This window comes from Oncorhynchus tshawytscha, linkage group LG01, assembly GCF_018296145.1.
Source record: "Oncorhynchus tshawytscha isolate Ot180627B linkage group LG01, Otsh_v2.0, whole genome shotgun sequence".
In the NCBI taxonomy this organism is placed as follows: domain Eukaryota; kingdom Metazoa; phylum Chordata; class Actinopteri; order Salmoniformes; family Salmonidae; genus Oncorhynchus; species Oncorhynchus tshawytscha.
In genome coordinates, this window is record NC_056429.1 from 14,885,495 (window position 1) to 14,905,973 (window position 20,479).

The window sequence follows — 20,479 nt, forward strand, 5'->3', positions numbered from 1 at the left end:
ATATTGTTACCACTCATTTATATTTTGACCACAGATCTTTTCACGTAAACTCTTTTTCAGCTGTACTGATTGGCCAACAAACCAATTAGTGGAAACAGATCAGAATTGAGCTGCCTGTGTAAATTCGCTATCGCAATGGGGAAATCTAGCACTTTGTTTCTATAATCTGACTTGTCTGCTTTCATTTGTTCCTGACATAACCCATGATACTGATATTTAATCTACGAAAATACAAAATCATTGATTACTGATCTTTAGAAGAGCACTACAGACAATGCTCATTGTTGAAGACATGTTTTTTTAAATAATAAACATTGATTTATGAAAATAGCGAGCTAGCTAACCTTTTGCAGTTAGCAATCTGCAGTATGAATCACACACCAGGATAGGATTGGGCGGTACACTGTATATACACAGTACAACAGGGTATTTGGAAAAAGCCACATGAGGGTTTTTTAATACCATCAAAACAGTTACACGTTTTAATAAATGTGAATATTTAAGTACATACCTGCAGTCAACTTGTGCAATGTCAACTTGTACATTGCATTCTTCATCTCACCAGTCAAATTATTATGAAGTTTACAGGCAGTACCCAGTTACGTGTTTGTTTACAAGCACACAATGACGAGACCATAGCCTTGAGTGTCACTCACTGTTGTGCAGCATGATGATGTATGGTGATGTACTTACATATGGAACTCACAACTAAATATCTTATAACTATTAAGTCAGTCTGTTTTGTGTGTGTAGCAAACTGTGTAGCATTTTTAGTTACTTGTATAGTTTAGGTCAGAAACTGCACAAAATGTTCACAATATGGTTGTTAGCATTTTCTATGGTATTTTACGTGTACTTGTTAGCATTGCTAACCTTTGGATTACAGCGCATCAGTGGGGTTTGTAAATAGCGCCCCTTGTGCTCAGTGTCAGTATTACAAACTATCCTGGAATGGCACAAGGTCAGTATAAAGTTAAGACAATCTGGATATCACCCCAACCAACATCAGGATGAACAATAACCAATTATTTAGATTTTATTACATTTGAAATAGTATAAACATTTGGTATAAAACATACATGTATATATAATTTCCTCTGGATCTAAAATAAGCAAATCATTTTTAGTACATTTTTAAGATTTTTGAAAAAGCCTGCTGATCAGGCTTGAATCAGAATACAGGAAATGAAACTTGTTAGCTATAGATGTCCTGATTTTCATCCATGGATCCATCTCAAAGGTTGCATTTGGACAGGCAGCCCATTTCTGATATTTTCTTCACTAAATGTGTCTTTTGACCAACCAGATCAGCTCTGAAAAAGATATGAAAAGATCTGATGTGATTGGACTTTTGACCAATTAGTGGAACAAAGATTAGGACCATGTTCAGTTGCCAAACGTTCTTGAACGATGCAGAGAGAATATGTAATGAAGAGCCGATTGCATTCCTTATTCTACATATCAGAGAGACATGTTTTATCTACATAGCTTTCCTATCTAAACGTTCCAAAACGTTCAATCCTGTTGAACGTGCCCCACAATTGGGCTGCCTGTGTGAACGCAGCCTAAGACCAGGAGCACATTCAGCAGGATTAAACATTTTGGAACATTCAGATAGAAATAGGCAATGTAGCTCAAACATGCCTCTGATATGTACAGTAAGGACTCACATCGGTTCTATTCATGGAATTTCTATCTGCAACATTCAAGAACGTTTGGGAACTGAACATGGCCCAGTGAAGAATCACAACATTGCGAAATTAAAACAAACATCAGCAGCATGGCTGACAAAAACAGATTCATCTTCACATCCAGAGGAAAAGCTACAGAGCAAAACACTGGGTAGTGGTGAGTGGGTAGGAAACCCTAGTCTTGCTGTACTATATCTGTTGTGTCATTTTTGTTCATTTTGATGGGACGTTTTCAATTATCCTCAAATGTAAACATTTAGGACAGTGGTGTATCTGTACTGGCACTCCAGCTATCAGTTTGTTGATAACAGTGCAGCAGTGTGATATCTCTCCAGTCCCTCCACTGCAAAGCAAACCCAACAAAGGCTCCTCTGTAGTCTAAGAAAAAGCTGTTTTAAATGGATGCCATTTATACAGTGCAGCAGCTGCGCTACTCATACATGCTCTATGCTGGTGGTGTGTGTTTTTCATAATCTCTCCTTATTCCCACTTGTAGATTTTGAGCATCTTCTCAGTGAGCGAGGCCAGGTAACTGCCCTGATTCACCTCAAACGGGCAGATGTCCAACACTGGGAGGTCAGCAGGCAACTTCTGAATCAGGGATCCACTCCCTGCATCCCACACCTGGAACAAAATTACATGATTAGAATCAATAGAGCAATGTGAAGCTCTTGATCAGAGACTCACGTTCTTTGCTTCACGGAAACGTGGCTCACTCGAGAGACGCTAACGGAGTCGGTGCAGCCAGCTGGTTTCTTCACGCTTCGTGCCGACAGACACAAGCATCTTTCTGGTAAGAAGAGGGGCGGGGGCGTATGCCTTATGATTTACGAGACGTGGTGTGATCATAACAACATACAGGAACTCAAGGTTCACAATCAAATGTCGACCGCATTATCTACCAAGGGAATTCTCTTCGATTATATTCACAGCCGTATATATACATAGTTTGACATTTTTCATCGACCTGTAATATAACCTTTTGAAGTTTCTGTCTGATGTAACGCTGACCAGAATGAGCGTTTGGATATGTATACCAAATGCACTAACAAAAGAAGGTATTTGGACATAAAGGACATTTTCGAACAAAATAAACATTTATTGTGGACTTGGGATTCCTGGAGTGCTTTCTGATGTACATCAAAGGTAAGGGAATATTTATCATGTAATTTCTTGTTTTATGTTGACGTCAACATGGCGGCTATTGTGACAAATGTTTCTGAGCACCATCTCAGATTACGGAATAAACCAGCCATGCAAAGTTTTTTTGAAATTAGACACAGCGTTTGCATTAAGGAGAGGTATATCTATAATTCCATGTGTATAACTTGTATTATCATCTACATTTATGATGAGTATATCTGTTGAATGATATGGCTATGCAAAATCACTGGATGTTTTTGGAACTAGTGAATGTAACGCGCCAATGTAAACTCATATTTTGATAAATATGAACCTTATCAAACAAAACATACATGTATTGTGTAACAAGAAGTCCTAATAGTGTCATCTGATGAAGATCATTAAAGGTTAGTGATTAATTTTATCTCTTCTGCTTTTTGAAACTCTTTGGCTGGGGGAAAAAAATGGCTGTGTTTTTCTGTGGCTATATGTGGTGACCTAACAATCGTTTGTGGTGCTTCTGCTGTAAAGCATATTTGAAATCGGACGCTGTGGTGGGATTAACAACAAGAATAGCTTTACAATGATATGAAAGGCTTGTATGTTTGAGGAATGTTTTATGAGATTTTGATGTTTTGAAAATGGCGCCCTACACTTTGACTGGCTGTTGTCATATCGCTCCCGTTAACGGGATTGCAGTCATAAGAAGTTAACCCTCGCAAACGGCATCCCCAGCCGCATCCTCAGAGCATGCGCAGACCAGCTGGCTGGTGTGTTTACGGACATATTCAATCAATCATTATCCCAGTCTGCTGTTCCCACATGCTTCAAGGGGGCCACCATTGTTCCTGTTCCCAAGAAAGCTAAGGTAACTGAGCTAAACGACTACACTCACTTCCGTCATCATGAAGTGCTTTGAGAGACTAGTCAAGGACCATATCACCTCCACCCTACCTGACACCCTAGACCCACTCCAATTTGCTTACCGCCCCAATAGGTCCACAGACGACGCAATCGCAACCACACTGCCCTAACCCATCTGGACAAGAGGAATACCTATGTAAGAATGCTGTTCATCGACTACAGCTCAGCATTTAACACCATAGTACCCTCCAAACTCTTCATCAAGCTCGAGACCCTGGGTGTCGACCCCGCCCTGTGCAACTGGGTACTGGATGTCCAGATGGGCCGCCCCCAGGTGGCGAGGGTAGGTAACGACACCTCCACCCCGCTGATCCTCAACACTGGGTCCCCACAAGTGTGCGTTCAGAGCCCTCCCCTGTACTCCCTGTTCACCCACGACTGCATGGCCATGCACGCCTCCAACTCAATCATCAAGTTTGCCGACGACACTACAGTGGTAGGCTTGATTACCAACAACGACGAGACGGCCTACATGGAGGTGGTGACGGCACTCGGAGTGGGGTGTCAGGAAAATAACCTCACACTCAACGTCAACAAAACAAAGGAGATGATTGTGGACTTCAGGAAACAGCAGAGGGAGCACCCCCCTATCCACATCGACGGTACAGTGGTGGAGAAGGTGGAAAGTTAAGTTCCTCGGCTTACACATCACGGACAAACTGAATTGGTCCACCCACACAGACAGTGTTGTGAAGAAGGCGCAGTAGCGCCTCTTCAACCTCAGTAGGCTGAAGAAATTCGGCTTGTTACCAAAAGCACTCACAAACTTCTACAGATGCACAATCGAGAGCATCCTGTCGGGCTGTATCACCATCTGGTATGGCAACTGCTCCGCCCACAACCGTGAGGCTCTCCAGAGGGTAGTGAGGTCTGCACAACGCATCACCGGGGGCAAACTACCTGCCCTCCAGGACACCTACACCACCCGATGTCACAGGAAGGCCATAAAGATCATCAAGGACAACAACCACCCGAGCCACTGCCTGTTCACCCCGCTATCATCCAGAAGGCGGGGTCAGTACAGGTACATCAAAGCAGGGACCAAGAGACTGAAAAACAGCTTCTATCTCAAGGCCATCAGACTGTTAAACAGCCATCACTAATATTGAGTGGCTGCTGCCAACATACGGACTCAACTCCAGCCACTTTAATAAGTGAATTGATGGAAATTGATGTAAAAATGTATCACTAGCCACTTTAAACAATGCCACTTAATATAATGTTTAAATACCCTACATTACTCATCTCATATGTATATACCGTACTCATTTAAACAGCTGCATCTACTGCATCTTGCCATCTTTATGTAATACATGTCTCACTAGCCACTTTAAACTATGCCACTTTGTTTACATACTCATCTCATATGTATATACTGTACTCTATACCATTTACTGCATCTTGCCTATGCCGTTCTGTACCATCACTCATTCATATATCTTTATGTACATATTCTTTATCCCTTTACACTTGTGTGTATATAAGGTAGTAGTTGTGGAATTGTTGGGTTACTCATTGGTTATTACTGCACTGTCGGAACTAGAAGCACAAGCATTTTGCTATACTCGCATTAACATCTGCTAACCATGTGTATGTGACAAATTAAATTTACATATAAATTATTATATTTTTCAAACTATCTCCAAACTGCCTCAAATCAGAGTCATATGCCTCTCAGTATTATTGAGTTCTTTCAACTACAAAACTGTTGAACCATTGATTCTTCCCTAATCGCAGCAGTGGGTGAAAGTTTAGGGCTCTATCTGTAATGACTGACACAATGTGCTCCCTGTCTCCACAGTGGACCATGATTTCCTTGACCCTGTTTTCAGTGCTGCATACAGATGTTCACAAAACAATTATTATTGCCAATGCCCACAATTCTGTACACAAGTGATACACAGAATTTAAATCATTGCCAGTCAATGCTCACCATTGTATACGTGTGAATACACACACACACACACACACACACACACACACACACACACACGGCTCACCATGGTGGAGTTAGTGGACTCGTCCCCGGCACAGACTAAAGTGGAGCCCTCCCCGGCTGGGCTTCTGAACACAGCGTTCTTGGTGAGCACTTTGCATGAGGAGCCGGCGCTGAAGGTCTGGACAGGGTAGCAGGAACACAATGGCTCCTGGGCCGCATCCTGCTGTAGAGTCCTGTTCAGCTCCATCAGAACACAACGCAGAGACGGGTTGGAGCGCCCTGGGGTCACATGGGGTCAAACACAGAGACTGTCAGTCAAAATACTGGTGCTTGTGGTCAACACCGACCCCGGTCCTAGAGAGCTACTGGGGAATTCAGGCTTTAGTTCATGCCGAGCTTAGAGATATTAGAATCAATCCTGCAGCCAGTGGACAGAAGCCAGGACTACTATGAGAGTGGGCAGATTTCCTGTGTCCAACAAAGACTCTGGCAGCAGTATCAAGCAGAATTGTAATCAGAAGAAATATTTTATTTTTAGCACACATTTTTATCCACAGTTAAGTAAAGTCATACTGTATATACAGTGGGGCAAAAAAGTATTTAGTCAGCCACCAATTGTGCAAGTTCTCCCACTTAAAAAGATGAGGCCTGTAATTTTCATCATAGGTACACTTCAACTATGACAGACAAAATAAGAAAGAAAAAAATCCAGAAAATCACATTGTAGGATTTTTTATGAATTTATTTGCAAATTATGGTGGAAAATAAGTATTTGGTCAATAACAAAAGTTTCTCAATACTTTGTTATATACCCTTTGTTGGCAATGACAGAGGTAAAACGTTATGGTGTGTGGTCCTCCCACTACAACTCAGGAAACCATGCAATTTTAGGTTACAGATAATATAAGTTACGATGAACGTAACAGGGTGGTGAAAGTGCACGGTGATGAGCTTGATGCTGCTTCCCAATAAATATCGAGGGTCTTATTCTGGTGACAAGATGATGGCTGCCGTTTGACAAATAAAAATAATCTTGCTCTTTTGTCTATAATAATCTCATCATGTAGTAGGCTATACTCGCACTGTATCCGCACGCTGTTGGCTAGAGCACGTGCCAAGACCAGAGTGGGCACATTCGCTATGTAACGCAAACATTTTTGAAAATGCAATGAAAAATAGTATTTCCTATTTGGAACATGGGAATTAAACTGCAAAAGTTGTACACTACTTCATCACACACAACCTTTTATAACCAACAAAAAAAATCTCTGGTGCCCATATTGTTTTTATGCATATTTTTGAATATTCACATGTAAATCTGTTGCCAATTGGATGGAAACCTAACCACACACACACACACACACACACACACACACATTCTGCTAGCACTTCGTGTTCGATTAGCTCCGAGTAGAGAAGAGCTGAACACAACCGGTTGCCAACAGTAAAACATTATGATGACACACTTTAGCTCCTTCTCTTTACTACAGACAGTGCTTCATTGTCTCTCACCTGGTCTGTAGGTGACCAGACAGTGTCTGCTCTCTGGCTCCACCTGGATGTCTGTGCAGCCTCCTGTCTCCAGGGGCAAAATGTGGGGTCTGTAAGTGGTGCCGTCCACCTGCTCCCAGAAGCAGCCCCCCTCCAGAGAACCTGCGATGAGGCCGCCGCATGGGAACGAGCTGGAGGAGGCGCGAGGCACGTAGGACAGTGAGGCCACGGGACACCTGGGAGGAGCCAGAGGTCATGGTTTGGCCTTGTGTCTTTAAATCACACACTGTATATGTGTTACACCATGTGAATAACATTTCACACACCATGTACATATAATATTTAACCATCTTTGAGAATGAGTAGCAAAACCCAACTGCTGAAAATAAAATACCAATCTAACTTTTTCTGGTCAGATCCTGTGGTCAGGGAGGAAAACCTCTGGGCCCTAGCTACAGTGACTTCAGAAAGTACTCATACCCACTGACTTAATCCACATTCTGTTGTGTTGCAGCCTAAATTCAAAATGGATTTAAAATATTTTTCCCCTCACCCATCTACACACAATACCCCATAATGACAAAGTGAAAACATGTTTTTAGATTCTCTCAAATGTATTGAAAATGAAATCCAAAAATCTCATTTACATAAGTATTCACACCCCTGAGTCAACACTGTAGAAGCCCCTTTGGCAGCGATTACAGCTGTGAGTCTTTCTGAGTAAGTCTCTTAGAGCTTTGCACACCTGGATAGTTGATCATTCCTCGACAACCATTTTCAAGTCTTGACAGATTTTAAAATCAACTAACTCGACCACTCAGGAACATTCACGGTCTTTTTGATAAGCAACTCCAGTGCGTGTATTTGGCCCTTGTGTTGTAGGTTATTGTCCTGCTGAAAGATCAATTCTGGTAGAAAGCAGACATCCAGGTTTTCCTGTAGGACTTTGCCTGTGCTTAGCTCCATTACATTTCTTTTTTATCCTGAAAAACTCTCCAGTCTTTAACGATTTCAAAACATACCCGTAACATGATGCAGCCACCAACATGTTTGAAAATATCGAGAGTGGTACTCGGTAATGTATTGGATTTGCCCCAAAAATAACAATTACAGAATTACTTTAGTGCCTTGTTGCAAACATAATTAATATTTTGGAAAAATTTTATTCTGTACAGGCTTCTTCCTTTTCACTCTGTCAATTAGGTTAGTGTTGTGGAGTAACTACCATGTTGTTGATCCATCCTCCTTTTCTCCCATCACAGCCATTAAACTCTAATGGTTTTAAAGTCACCATTGGCCTCATGGTGAAATTGCTAAGCAGTTTCCTTCCTCCCTGGCAACAGTTAGGAAGGATACCTGTATCTTTGTATTGACTTGGTGTATTGATACACCACCCAAAGTGTCATTAATAACTTCACCATGCTCATAGGGATAATCGATGTCTGCTATTCCTTTTAACCCATCTACCAAGAGGTTCCCTTCTTTGCAAGGCATTGGAAAACCTCCGGTCTTTTGAATGTGTAGGGTGCAGAGACGAGGTAGTCAATCAAACACTATTATTGAGTCCACGCAACTTGTGAAGCAAATTTTTACTCCTGAACATATTTAGTCTTGCAATAAAATTAGGGGTTGAATACTTAGGACTCAAGACATTTCAACTTTTCATTCATTTGTAAAAATTATTCAAAAACATAATACCACTTTCACATTATGGGGTGTTGCATGTAGGCTAGTGGCAAAATCTAAATGTAATCAATTTTAAATACAGGCAGTACCACAACACAATGTGAAAAAGTCCAAGGGAAGAACATTTTTTGAAGGCACTGTAGGATATATAGATTAGAGGTCGACTGATTAATCGGAATGGCTGATTAATTAGGGCCGATTTCAAGTTTTCACAACAATCGGAAATCGTTATTTTTGGACGACGATTGTTTTTTTACACCTTTATTAAACTATGTAAGTCCGTTAAGAACACATTCTTATTTTCAATGACAACCTAAGAACTGTGGGTTAGCTGCCTTGTTCAGGGGCAGAACGACAGGTTTTTACCTTGTCAGCTCGGGGGATTCAATCTTGCAACCTTACGGTTAACTAGTCCAATGCTCTAACCACCTGCCTCACGAGGAGCCTGCCTGTTACGCGAATGCAGTAAGAAGCCAAGGTAAGTTGCTAGCTAGCATTAAACTTATCTTATAAAAAACAATCAATCATAATCACTAGTTAACTACACATGGTTGATGATATTAGTAGTTTATCTAGCGTGTCCTGTGTCGCATATAATCGATGCAGTGCGCATTCGCGAAAAAGGACTGTCGTTGCGCCAACGTGTACCTAACCATAAACATCAATGCCTTCCTTAAAATCAATACACAGAAGTATGTATTTTTAAACCTGCATATTTAGCTAAAAGAAATCCAGGTTAGCAGGCAATATTAACCAGGTGAAATTGTGTCACTTCTCTTGCATACATTGCACGCAGAGTCAGTGTATATGCAACAGTTTGGGCTGCCTAATTTGCCAGAATTTTACGTAATTATGACATAACATTGAAGGTTGTGCAATGTAACAGGAATGTTGAGACTTATGGATGCCACCCATTAGATAAAATACGGAAAGGTTCCATATTTCACTGAAAGAATAAACATCTTGTTTTCAAGATGATAGTTTCCGGATTCAACCATATTAATGACATAATTAATGGCTCGTATTTCTGTGTGTTATGTTATAATTAAATCTATGATTTGATAGTGCAGTCTGACTGAGCGATGGTAGGCACCAGCAGGCTCGTAAGCATTCATTACTTAGCTAGTTAGCGGGGTGCGCGCTAATAGTGTTTCAAATGTCACTCGCTCTGAGACGGAGTAGTTGTTCCCCTTACTCTGCAAGGGCCGTGGATTTTTTGGAGCGATGGGTAACGCTGCTTCGAGGGTGGCTGTTGTCGATGTGTTCCTGGTTCGAGCCCAGGTAGGGGCGAAGAGAGGGACGGAAGCTCTACTGTTACACTGGCAATACTAAAGTGCCTATAAGAACAGCAAATAGTCAAAGGTATATGAAATACAAATCGTATAGAGAGAAATAGTCCTATAACAACTACAACCTAAAATTCTTACCTGGGAATATTGAAGACTCATGTTAAAAAGGAACCACCAGCTTTCATATGTTCTGAGCAAGGAACTTAAATGTTCGCTTTCTTACATGGCACGTATTGCACTTTTACTTTCTTCTCCAACACTTTGTTTTTGCATTATTTAAACCAAATTGAACATGTTTCATTATTTATTTGAGGCTTAATATATTTTATTGATGTATTATATTAAGTTAAAATAAGTGTTCATTCAGTATTGTTGTAATTGTCATTATTAGAAATATATATTATATTTTTTACATTTTAAAAATATTATTATTATTTTTTAGCTAATCGGCCGATTAATCGGTAATCAGATTTTTTTTGGTCCTCCAATAATCGGCATCGGCGTTGAAAATTCATCGGTCGACCCCTAATATAGATAAGAGTTGAAGTCGGAAGTTTACAAACAACCTTAGCCAAATACATTTAAACTCAGTTTTCCACAATTCCTGACATTTAATCCTAGTAAAAAAATCCCAGTCTTAGGTCAGTTAGAATCACCACTTGATTTTAAGAATGTGAAATGTCAGAATAATAGTAGAGAGAATGGTTTATTTCAGCTTTTATTTCTTTCATCACATTCCCAGTGGGTCAGAAGTTTACATACACTCATTAAGTATTTGGTAGCATTGCGTTTAAATTGTTTAACTTGGGTCAAACGTTTCAGGTAGCCTTCCACAAGTTGGGTGAATTTAGGCCCATTCCTCCTGACAGAGCTGGTGTAACTGAGTCAGGTTTGTAGGCCTCCTTGCTCGCACACACTTTTTCAGTTCAGCCCACAAATTTTCTATAGGATTGAGGTCAGGGCTTTGTGATGGCCACTCCAATACCTTGACTTTGTTGTCCTTAAGCCATTTTGCCACAACTTTGGAAGTATGCTTGGGGTCATTGTCCATTTGGAAGATCCATTGGCCACCAAGCTTTAACTTCCTGACTGATGTTTTGAGATGATGCTTCAATATATCCACATAATGCCATCTATTTTCTGAAGTGCACCAGTCCCTCCTGCAGCAAAGCACCCCCACAACATGATGCTGCCACCCCCCTGCTTCATGGTCAGGATGGTGTTCTTCGGCTTGCAAGCATCCCCCTTTTTCCTCCAAACATAATGATGGTCATTATGGCCAAACAGTTCTATTTTTGTTTCATCAGACCAGAGGACATTTCTCCAAAAATTACGATCTTTGTCCCCATGTGCAGTTGCAAAATGTAGTCTGGCTTTTTTATGGCGGTTTTGGAGCAGTGGCTTCTTCCTTGCTGAGCGGCCTTTCAGGTTATGTCGATATAGGACTCGTTTTAATGTGGATATAGATACTTTTGTACATGTTTCCTCCAGCATATTCACAAGGTCCTTTGCTGTTGTTCTGGGATTGATTTGCACTTTTATTACCCAAGTACATTCATCTCTAGGAGACAGAACGCGTCTCCTTTCTGAGCGGTATGACGGCTGCGTGGTCCCATGGTGTTTATACTTGCGTACTATTGTTTGTACAGATGAACATGGCACCTTCAGGCGTTTGGAAATTGCTCCTAAAGATTTCCAAGCTGTTTAAAGGCACAGTCAACTTAGTGTATGTAAACTTCTGACCCAAAGAAATTGTGATACAGTGAATTATAAGTGAAATAATCTGTCTGTAAACAATTGTTGGAAAAATTACTTGCATCATGCACAAAGTAGATGTCCTAACCGACTTGCCAAAACTTTAGATTTAAAGAAATTTGCGAGCGGTTAAAAAACGAGTTTTAATGTCTCCAACCTAAGTGTATGTAATCTTCCGACTTCAACTGTAGGTGTAGTGGGACAAACTGTGGTTGAGAATAGACTAGCTGACCTATGACCCCTGGTCTGGCTATCAGACTTACCTAGAGCGTAGTGGCTGCAGCTCCTGGACATGTGTGCTGGTGTCTCTGGTATCATACACCAGCACAGAGCCGTTACTGAGACCAGCGTACACGTAGTTGTTGTTGTCCAGGCACCAGCAACAGCTCCACACTGGCTTACCCGTGTTGTACATCTGCACCACTGTGTTGGTCATTAGACTACAGGAGAGAAATAAATAAATAAATACAGTCCTTTAAACCATCAGCGTTTTGTTTTCAATCTAGGTCTGACTGATTCTTGTAATCAAAGAATGTTCTACCTTAACAAGTGCAATGTTCTTCTCCATCAGAACCTGGGGCTATTAAGTCAACACCATTCTGAAATAAACTGTCCTGATAAATCTCTCTGCTTGGACACTGACTGACTATCTGTCTCTTGTGGTTACCTGGTGAGTTTGATGGTGTTGTCCAGGGCAGCAGAGAGCAGGAGGCTGTCAGCTTGTCTGTTGAATGCCAGGCCTCTGATCTGTTTAACATGGATGGGAACATACTGGCATGCCTTCAGATTCACCGTACTCACCTTCTTCACACCATAGCCTGGCAGGTAGACACAGAGAGAGGAAGAGAGAGACCGAGAGCGTGAGAGAAATGATTCCAAGAAATGTCTTTCATGTCTTACAAAACTCAGAAATGCTTCTTGGGAGGTAGCAAATATTTCAGACAGTTGAAAATATGCCCTCTGATATTTTCAAATCTATGCAAAAAATACATAGTTATTCCGTACGGAAAGCATATCAAAGCTGATCAAAGGTCTTACCGGGCACCAGTGTGGTGTGTGGGGAGGGATGGGAGGCCAGCAGGCAGCTGAGGGGTTCACAGTAGGACAGCACCCTGCATCCCCCCGCCTGGGACACTAGCACGGCCTTGGAGAAGACGTAGTGGCCCCCCTGGGTGCTGTCCTGTCTCTGTGAGAGCCCAGAGAGAGAGGCCCCTGAGTTCTTAGAAGGCCTACAGCCAGGCTGAGCCATCAGCGTCTTCAACTCCTGGGAGAGAAGGTAGAGAGTGATCCAACTGTTCAATGGAAGTCTGTGTTCAAGCATACCAGATGTGATCAACAAAACCTTGAAAAATCAAGATATGATTAATATCAAATGATTACAGCATGTTGTTCTAATCTACCTGATAAATGGATGGGGAGAGAAAGGGGGAGGGGGAATTACAGATAAATCAATGACAACATCAAAAGGAACAAAGTACCTGTATCTGCTTGCGTAGTTTCCCACATTCGTCTGTCATCACCTGCAGTTGTAGCCGGCACTGGGCTGACTCTAGTTCAGCATTCCTACGCATTGACTGCTCCTGCTCCAATGACCTGCACATATAACAAAGCAACACATTCAGACTCACTGGCTGTGTCCGAATACCCATACCAGTGTACTACATCCTTAAACAGCATAATATGCACTCATCGTGGTATTCTCATCGTCGTATAGTAAAAAGTATGTGTAACGGCGTTCGTCTGTTGAAGGAGAGTCAGACCAAAATGCAGCGTGGTGGTTACTCATGTTCTTTAATAAAAAAAATGGCAATACATGAAATAACTAAATAAATACAAAAACAACAAACGAAACGTGAAAACCTAATTACAGCCTATCTGGTGAATACTACACAGAGACAGGAACAATCACCCACAAAATACAGTTAAACCCAGGCTACCTAAATATGGTTCCCAATCAGAGACAACGAGAATCACCTGACTCTGATTGAGAACCGCCTCAGGCAGCCAAGCCTATGCTAAACACAACCCTAATCAGCCACAATCCCAATGCCTACAAAAACCCCAATACGACAACACAATAAACCCATGTCACACCCTGGCCTGAACAAATATGTAACGAAAACACAAAATACTATGACCAAGGCGTGACGGTATGTAGTACGCCAATGTCACAATGCAGTAGCGGCTCCTGACTGTTTGAGATGGTGGGGCGGGGCTGAGTGCGGGTGGATTTTTCCCAATTCAACAGACATGCATCGCATTAACCAGGCTGACAATAGCTCATTTGCAACTTGATTAATTCTCTAAGCTCTGAATAAAAAAGGAATGTCTTTTCATTCTCTGATGTGTGGATTGAGACGTCATTTCCGGTCTCAACTTGCAGGCTTGTTTTCGAGTTGCTGTGTGTTTTGTTGCCAACCTATTTTGCTACCTGACAACTTTACGGTTTTCACTTTTTAATTACCGTTCATATATTTATTTATTTTTTCCTCAACTTTTTCACTCCGGACCCTTTATCTGGACACGATTCGTCAGGACCTCCAACAGCCGAAGCTAAGTAGTAACATTAACATGATGCCTTCTGATTGCAGTCGCTGTACTCGCCTTACGGCGAGGATAGCTGTGCTACAAGCTCAGCTTCAGACGCAATCGTTAGGCAAGGGTAATTTCAGTGTAGGAAAGGATGAAACAGCATCTGTGCCACCAGTAAGTACAGATAGTAGTATAAATCCCCTGGCACAGTCCCCGCAGCCGGACAACTTTCTCACGGTTTCTGGAAGGAAATGCTGTAAGAACGCTCAACCTGCGTCGCTCATTCAGCCGACAGGGGGCAGGGCTACCGACGTTAAGGCTAATCTGAAGATGGTGCTGGCTAAAGCTAAAACTGGCGAGTGTAGAGAGTATAGAGATATTGTTATCCACGTCGGCACCAACGATGTTAGGATGAAACAGTCAGAGCTCACCAAGCGCAACATAGCTTCTGCGTGTAAATCAGATAGAAAGATGTGTCGGCATCGAGTAATGGTCTCTGGCCCCCTACCAGTTAGGGGGAGTGATGAGCTCTACAGCAGTCTCACAACTCAATCGCTGGTTGAAAACTGTTTTCTGCCCCTCCCAAAAGATAGAATTTGTAGATAATTGGCCCTCTTTCTGGGACTCACCCACAAACAGGACCAAGCCTGACCTGCTGAGGAGTGACGGACTCCATCCTAGCTGGAGGGGTGCTCTCATCTTATCTACCAACATAGACAGGGCTCTAACTCCTCTAGCTCCACAATGAAATAGGGTGCAGGCCAGGCAGCAGGCTGTTAGCCAGCCTGCCAGCATAGTGGAGTCTGCCACTAGCACAGTCAGTGTAGTCAGCTCAGCTATCACCATTGAGACCGTGTCTGTGCCTCGACCTAGGTTGGGCAAAACTAAACATGGCGGTGTTCGCCTTAGCAATCTAACTAGGATAAAGACCACCTCCATTCCTGTCATTACTGAAAGAGATCATGATACCTCACATCTCAAAATAGGGCTACTTAATGTTAGATCCCTTACTTCAAAGGCAATTATAGTCAATGAACTAATCACTGATCATAATCTTGATGTGATTGGCCTGACTGAAACATGGCTTAAGCCTGATGAATTTACTGTGTTAAATGAGGCCTCACCTCCTGGCTACACTAGTGACCATATCCCCCGTGCATCCCGCAAAGGCGGAGGTGTTGCTAACATTTATGATAGCAAATTTAAATTTACAAAAAAAAAGGACGTTTTCGTCTTTTGAGCTTCTAGTCATAATCTATGCAGCCTACGCAATCACTTTTTATAGCTACTGTTTACAGGCCTCCTGGGCCATATACAGCATTTCTCACTGAGTTCCCTGAATTCCTATCAGACCTTGTAGTCATAGCAGATAATATTCTAATCTTTGGTGACTTTAATATTCACATGGAAAAGTCCACAGACCCACTCCAAAAGGCTTTCGGAGCCATCATCGACTCAGTGCGTTTTGTCCAACATGTCTCTGGACCCACTCACTGTCACAGTCATACGCTGGACCTAGTTTTGTCCCATGGAATAAATGTTGTGGATCTTAATGTTTTTCCTCATAATCCTGGACTATCGGACCACCATTTTATTACGTTTGCAATTGCAACAAATAATCTGCTCAGACCCCAACCAAGGAACATCAAGTCGTGCTATAAATTCACAGACAACACAAAGATTCCTTGATGTCCTTCCAGATTCCCTCTGTCTACCCAAGGACGCCAGAGGACAAAAATCAGTTAGCCACCTAACTGAGGAACTCAATTTAACCTTGCGCAATACCCTAGATGCAGTTGCACCCCTAAAAACTAAAAACATTTCTCATAAGAAACTAGCTCCCTGGTACACAAAAAATACCCGAGCTCTGAAGCAAGTTTCCAGAAAATTGGAACGGAAATGGCGCCACACCAAACTGGAAGTCTTCCGACTAGCTTGGAAAGACAGTACCGTGCAGTACCGGAGAGCCCTTCCTGCTGCTCGATCATCCTATTTTTCTAACTTAATTGAGGAAAATAAGAACAATCCTAAATTCCTTTTTGATACTGTCGCAAAGCTAACTAAAAAGCAGCATTCCCCAAGAGAGGATGACTTTCACTTTAGCAGTGATAAATTCATGAACTTCTTTGAGGAAAAGATTATGATTATTAGAAAGCAAATTACAGACTCCTCTTTAAATCTGCGTATTTCTCCAAACCTCAGTTGTCCTGAGTCTGCACAACTCTGCCAGGACCTAGGATCAAGAGAGACGCTCAAGTGTTTTAGTACTATATCTCTTGACACAATGATGAAAATAATCATGGCCTCTAAACCTTCAAGCTGCATACTGGACCCTATTCCAACTAAACTACTGAAAGACCTGCTTCCTGTGCTTGGCCCTCCTATGTTGAACATAATAAACGGCTCTCTATCCACCGGATGTGTACCAAACTCACTAAAAGTGGCAGTAATAAAGCCTCTCTTGAAAAAGCCAAACCTTGACCCAGAAAATATTAAAAAAACTATAGGCCTATATCGAATCTTCCATTCCTCTCAAAAATTTTAGAAAAGGCTGTTGCGCAGCAACTCACTGCCTTCCTGAAGACAAACGATGTATACGAAATGCTTCAGTCTGGTTTTAGACCCCATCATAGCACTGAGAAGGCACTTGTGAAGGTGGTAAATGACATTTTAATGGCATCGGACCGAGGCTCTGCATCTGTCCTCGTACTCCTAGACCTTAGTGCTGCTTTTGATACCATCAATCACCACATTCTTTTGGAGAGATTGGAAACCCAAATTGGTCTACACGGACAAGTTCTGGCCTGGTTTAGATCTTATCTGTCGGAAAGATATCAGTTTGTCTCTGTGAATGGTTTGTCTTCTGAGAAATCAACTGTAAATTTCGGTGTTCCTCAAGGTTCCGTTTTAGGACCACTATTGTTTTCACTATATATATATTTTACCTCTTGGGGATGTTATTCGAAAACATAATGTTAACTTTCACTGCTATGCGGATGACACACAGCTGTACATTTCAATGAAACGTTGAAGCCCCAAAATTGCCCTCGCTAGAAGCATGTGTTTCAGACATAAGGAAGTGGATGGCTGCAAACTTTCTACTATTAAACTCGGACAAAACAGAGATGCTTGTTCTAGGTCCCAAGAAACAAAGAGATCTTCTGTTGAATCTGACAATTAATCTTAATGGTTGTACAGTCGTCTCAAATAAAACTGTGAAGGACCTTGGCGTTACTCTGGACCCTGATCTCTCTTTTGAAGAACATATCAAGACCATTTCAAGGACAGCTTTTTTCCATCTACGTAACATTGCAAAAATCAGAAACTTTGTCCAAAAAGGATGCAGAAAAATGAATCCATGCTTGTCACTTCTAGGTTAGACTACTGCAATGCTCTACTTTCCGGCTACCCGGATAAAGCACTAAATAAACTTCAGTTAGTACTAAATACGGATGCTAGAATCCTGACTAGAACCAAAAAATTTGATCATATTACCCCAGTGCTAGCCTCTCTACACTGGCTTCCTGTCAAAGCAAGGGCTGATTTCAAGGTTTTACTGCTAACCTACAAAGTATTACATGGGCTTGCTCCTACCCATCTCTCTGATTTGGTCCTGCCGTACATACCTACACGTACGCTACGGTCACAAGACGCAGGCCTCCTAATTGTCCCTAGAATTTCTAAGCAAACAGCTGGAGGCAGGGCTTTCTCCTATAGAGCTCCATTTTTATGGAACGGTCTGCCTACCCATGTCAGAGACGCAAACTCGGTCTCAACCTTTAAGTCCTTACTGAAGACTCATCTCTTCAGTGGGTCATATGATTGAGTGTAGTCTGGCCCAGGAGTGGGAAGGTGAACGGAAAGGCTCTGGAGCAACGAACCGCCCTTGCTGTCTCTGCCTGGCCGGTTCCCCTCTTTCCACTGGGATTCTCTGCCTCTAACCCTATTACAGGGGCTGAGTCACTGGCTTACTGGGGCTCTCTCTTGCCGTCCCTGGAGGGGGTGCGTCACCTGAGTGGGTTGATTCACTGTTGTGGTCATCCTGTCTGGGTTGCGCCCCCCTTGGGTTGTGCCGTGGCGGAGATCTTTGTGGGCTATACTCAGCCTTGTCTCAGGATGGTAAGTTGGTGGTTGAAGATATCCCTTTAGTGGTGTGGGGGCTGTGCTTTGGCAAAGTGGGTGGGGTTATATCCTTCCTGTTTGACCCTGTCTGGGGGTGTCCTCGGATGGGGCCACAGTGTCTCCTGACCCCTCCTGTCTCAGCCTCCAGTATTTATGCTGCAGTAGTTAATGTGTCGGGGGGCTAGGGTCAGTTTGTTATATCTGGAGTACCTCTCCTGTCCTATTCAGTGTCCTGTGTGAATCTAAGTGTGCGTTCTCTAATTCTCTCTTTCTCTCTCGGAGGACCTGAGCCCTAGGACCATGCCCCAGGACTACCTGACATGATGACTCCTTGCTGTCCCCAGTCCACCTGGCCGTGCTGCTGCTCCAGTTTCAACTGTTCTGCCTTATTATTATACGACCATGCTGGTCATTTATGAACATTTGAACATCTTGGCCATGTTCTGTTATAATCTCCACCCGGCACAGCCAGAAGAGGACTGGCCACCCCACATAGCCTGGTTCCTCTCTAGGTTTCTTCCTAGGTTTTGGCCTTTCTAGGGAGTTTTTCCTAGCCACCGTGCTTCTACACCTGCATTGCTTGCTGTTTGGGGTTTTAGGCTGGGTTTCTGTACAGCACTTTGAGATATCAGCTGATGTACGAAGGGCTATATAAATAAATTTGATTTGATTTGATTTGAATGGAGTTACAGGCCTACTCAGGCTGGTTATAGGCAAACTATCACATTAGACCCACAGTGCATTTGGGAAGTATTCACACCCCTTAGCTTTTCCCACATTTTGTACGTTACAACCTTAATCTAAAATGTTTTGAATGATTTGTTTTCATCAATCTACACACAATACAGCAAAAATAAATAAATAGTAAATAAAGCAAAAATAATTAAAGTACCTTTACATAAGAATTTAGAACCTTTGCTACGAGACTCGAAATTGAGCTCAGGTCCATCATGTTTCCATTGATCATCCTTGAGATGTTTCCACAACTTGGAGTCCATCTGTGCAAAATTCAATTGATTGGACATGATTTGGAAAGTCACACCTGTCTGAGATCCCACAGTTGACAGTGCATGTCAGAGCAAAAACCAAGCAATGAGGTCGACGGAATTGTCCGTAGAGTGCGGAGACAGGATTGGGTCGAGGCACAGATCCGGGGAACAGCACCAAAAAATGTCTGCATCATTGAAGGTCCCGAAGAACACAGTGGCCTCCATCATTCTTAAATGGAAGAAGTTTGGAACCACCGAGACTTTTCCCAGAGCTGTCCGACCGGCCAAACTGTGCAATCGGTGGAGAAGGGCCTTTGTCATGGAGGTGACCAAGTACCCGATGGTCACTGAAAGAGCTCCAGAGGGGGAGAACCTTCCAGAAGGACAACTCTCTCTGCAGCACTCCACCACAGTCAGGCCTTTATGGTAGAGTTGCCAGACAGAAGTTACTCCTCAGTAAAAAGCACAACAGCCCGCTTGGAGTTTGCCAAAATGCACATAAAGACTCAGACCACAAGAAACCAGATTATCTGGTCTGATGAAACAAAGATTGAACTCTTTGGCCTGAATGCCAAGCATCACATCTGGAGGAAACCGGGCACCATCCCTAAAGTGATGGTGATGGCAGCATCATGCTGTGGGGATGTTTTTCAGCAGCAGGGACTGGGAGACAGGATCAAGGGAAAGATGAACGGAGAAAAGTACAGAGAGATCCTTGATTAAAACCTGCTCCAGAGCAATCTGGCCCTCAGCCTGGGGCGAAGGTTCAACTTCCAACAGGATAACAACCCTAAGCACACAGCCAAGACAACGCAGGAGTGTCTTCAGGACAAGTCTCCGAATGTCCTTGAGTGGCCCGGCCAGAGCATGGACTTGAACCCGGTCAAACATTTCTGCAGAAAATAGCTGTGTAGCGACGACAATTTCGTTCCATTTCAA

General features: G+C 42.6%; 1 protein-coding gene across 5 annotated transcripts in view; it reads right to left on the reverse strand.

Moving 5' to 3' along the window:
• Nucleotides 1–1,020: 1,020 nt before the first annotated feature.
• Nucleotides 1,021–20,479, reverse strand: part of LOC112224783 (E3 ubiquitin-protein ligase RFWD3) — a 29,522-nt gene continuing 10,063 nt past the window's right edge. For 2 of the 5 annotated variants that reach the window (XM_024388471.1, XM_024388507.2), the window contains exons 7-13: nucleotides 13,376–13,490; nucleotides 12,936–13,161; nucleotides 12,565–12,715; nucleotides 12,161–12,337; nucleotides 7,189–7,403; nucleotides 5,738–5,955; nucleotides 1,021–2,315 (exon numbers count right to left, since the gene is read on the reverse strand). In XM_024388471.1, coding sequence (XP_024244239.1) covers nucleotides 2,172–2,315; nucleotides 5,738–5,955; nucleotides 7,189–7,403; nucleotides 12,161–12,337; nucleotides 12,565–12,715; nucleotides 12,936–13,161; nucleotides 13,376–13,490 — 1,246 coding nt within the window. In that variant the 3' untranslated portion in view covers nucleotides 1,021–2,171. The remainder of the gene's footprint in view (nucleotides 2,316–5,737; nucleotides 5,956–7,188; nucleotides 7,404–12,160; nucleotides 12,338–12,564; nucleotides 12,716–12,935; nucleotides 13,162–13,375; nucleotides 13,491–20,479) is intronic. The other 3 variants (XM_024388608.1, XR_006079106.1, XM_024388692.2) reach the window with 3 other exon arrangements.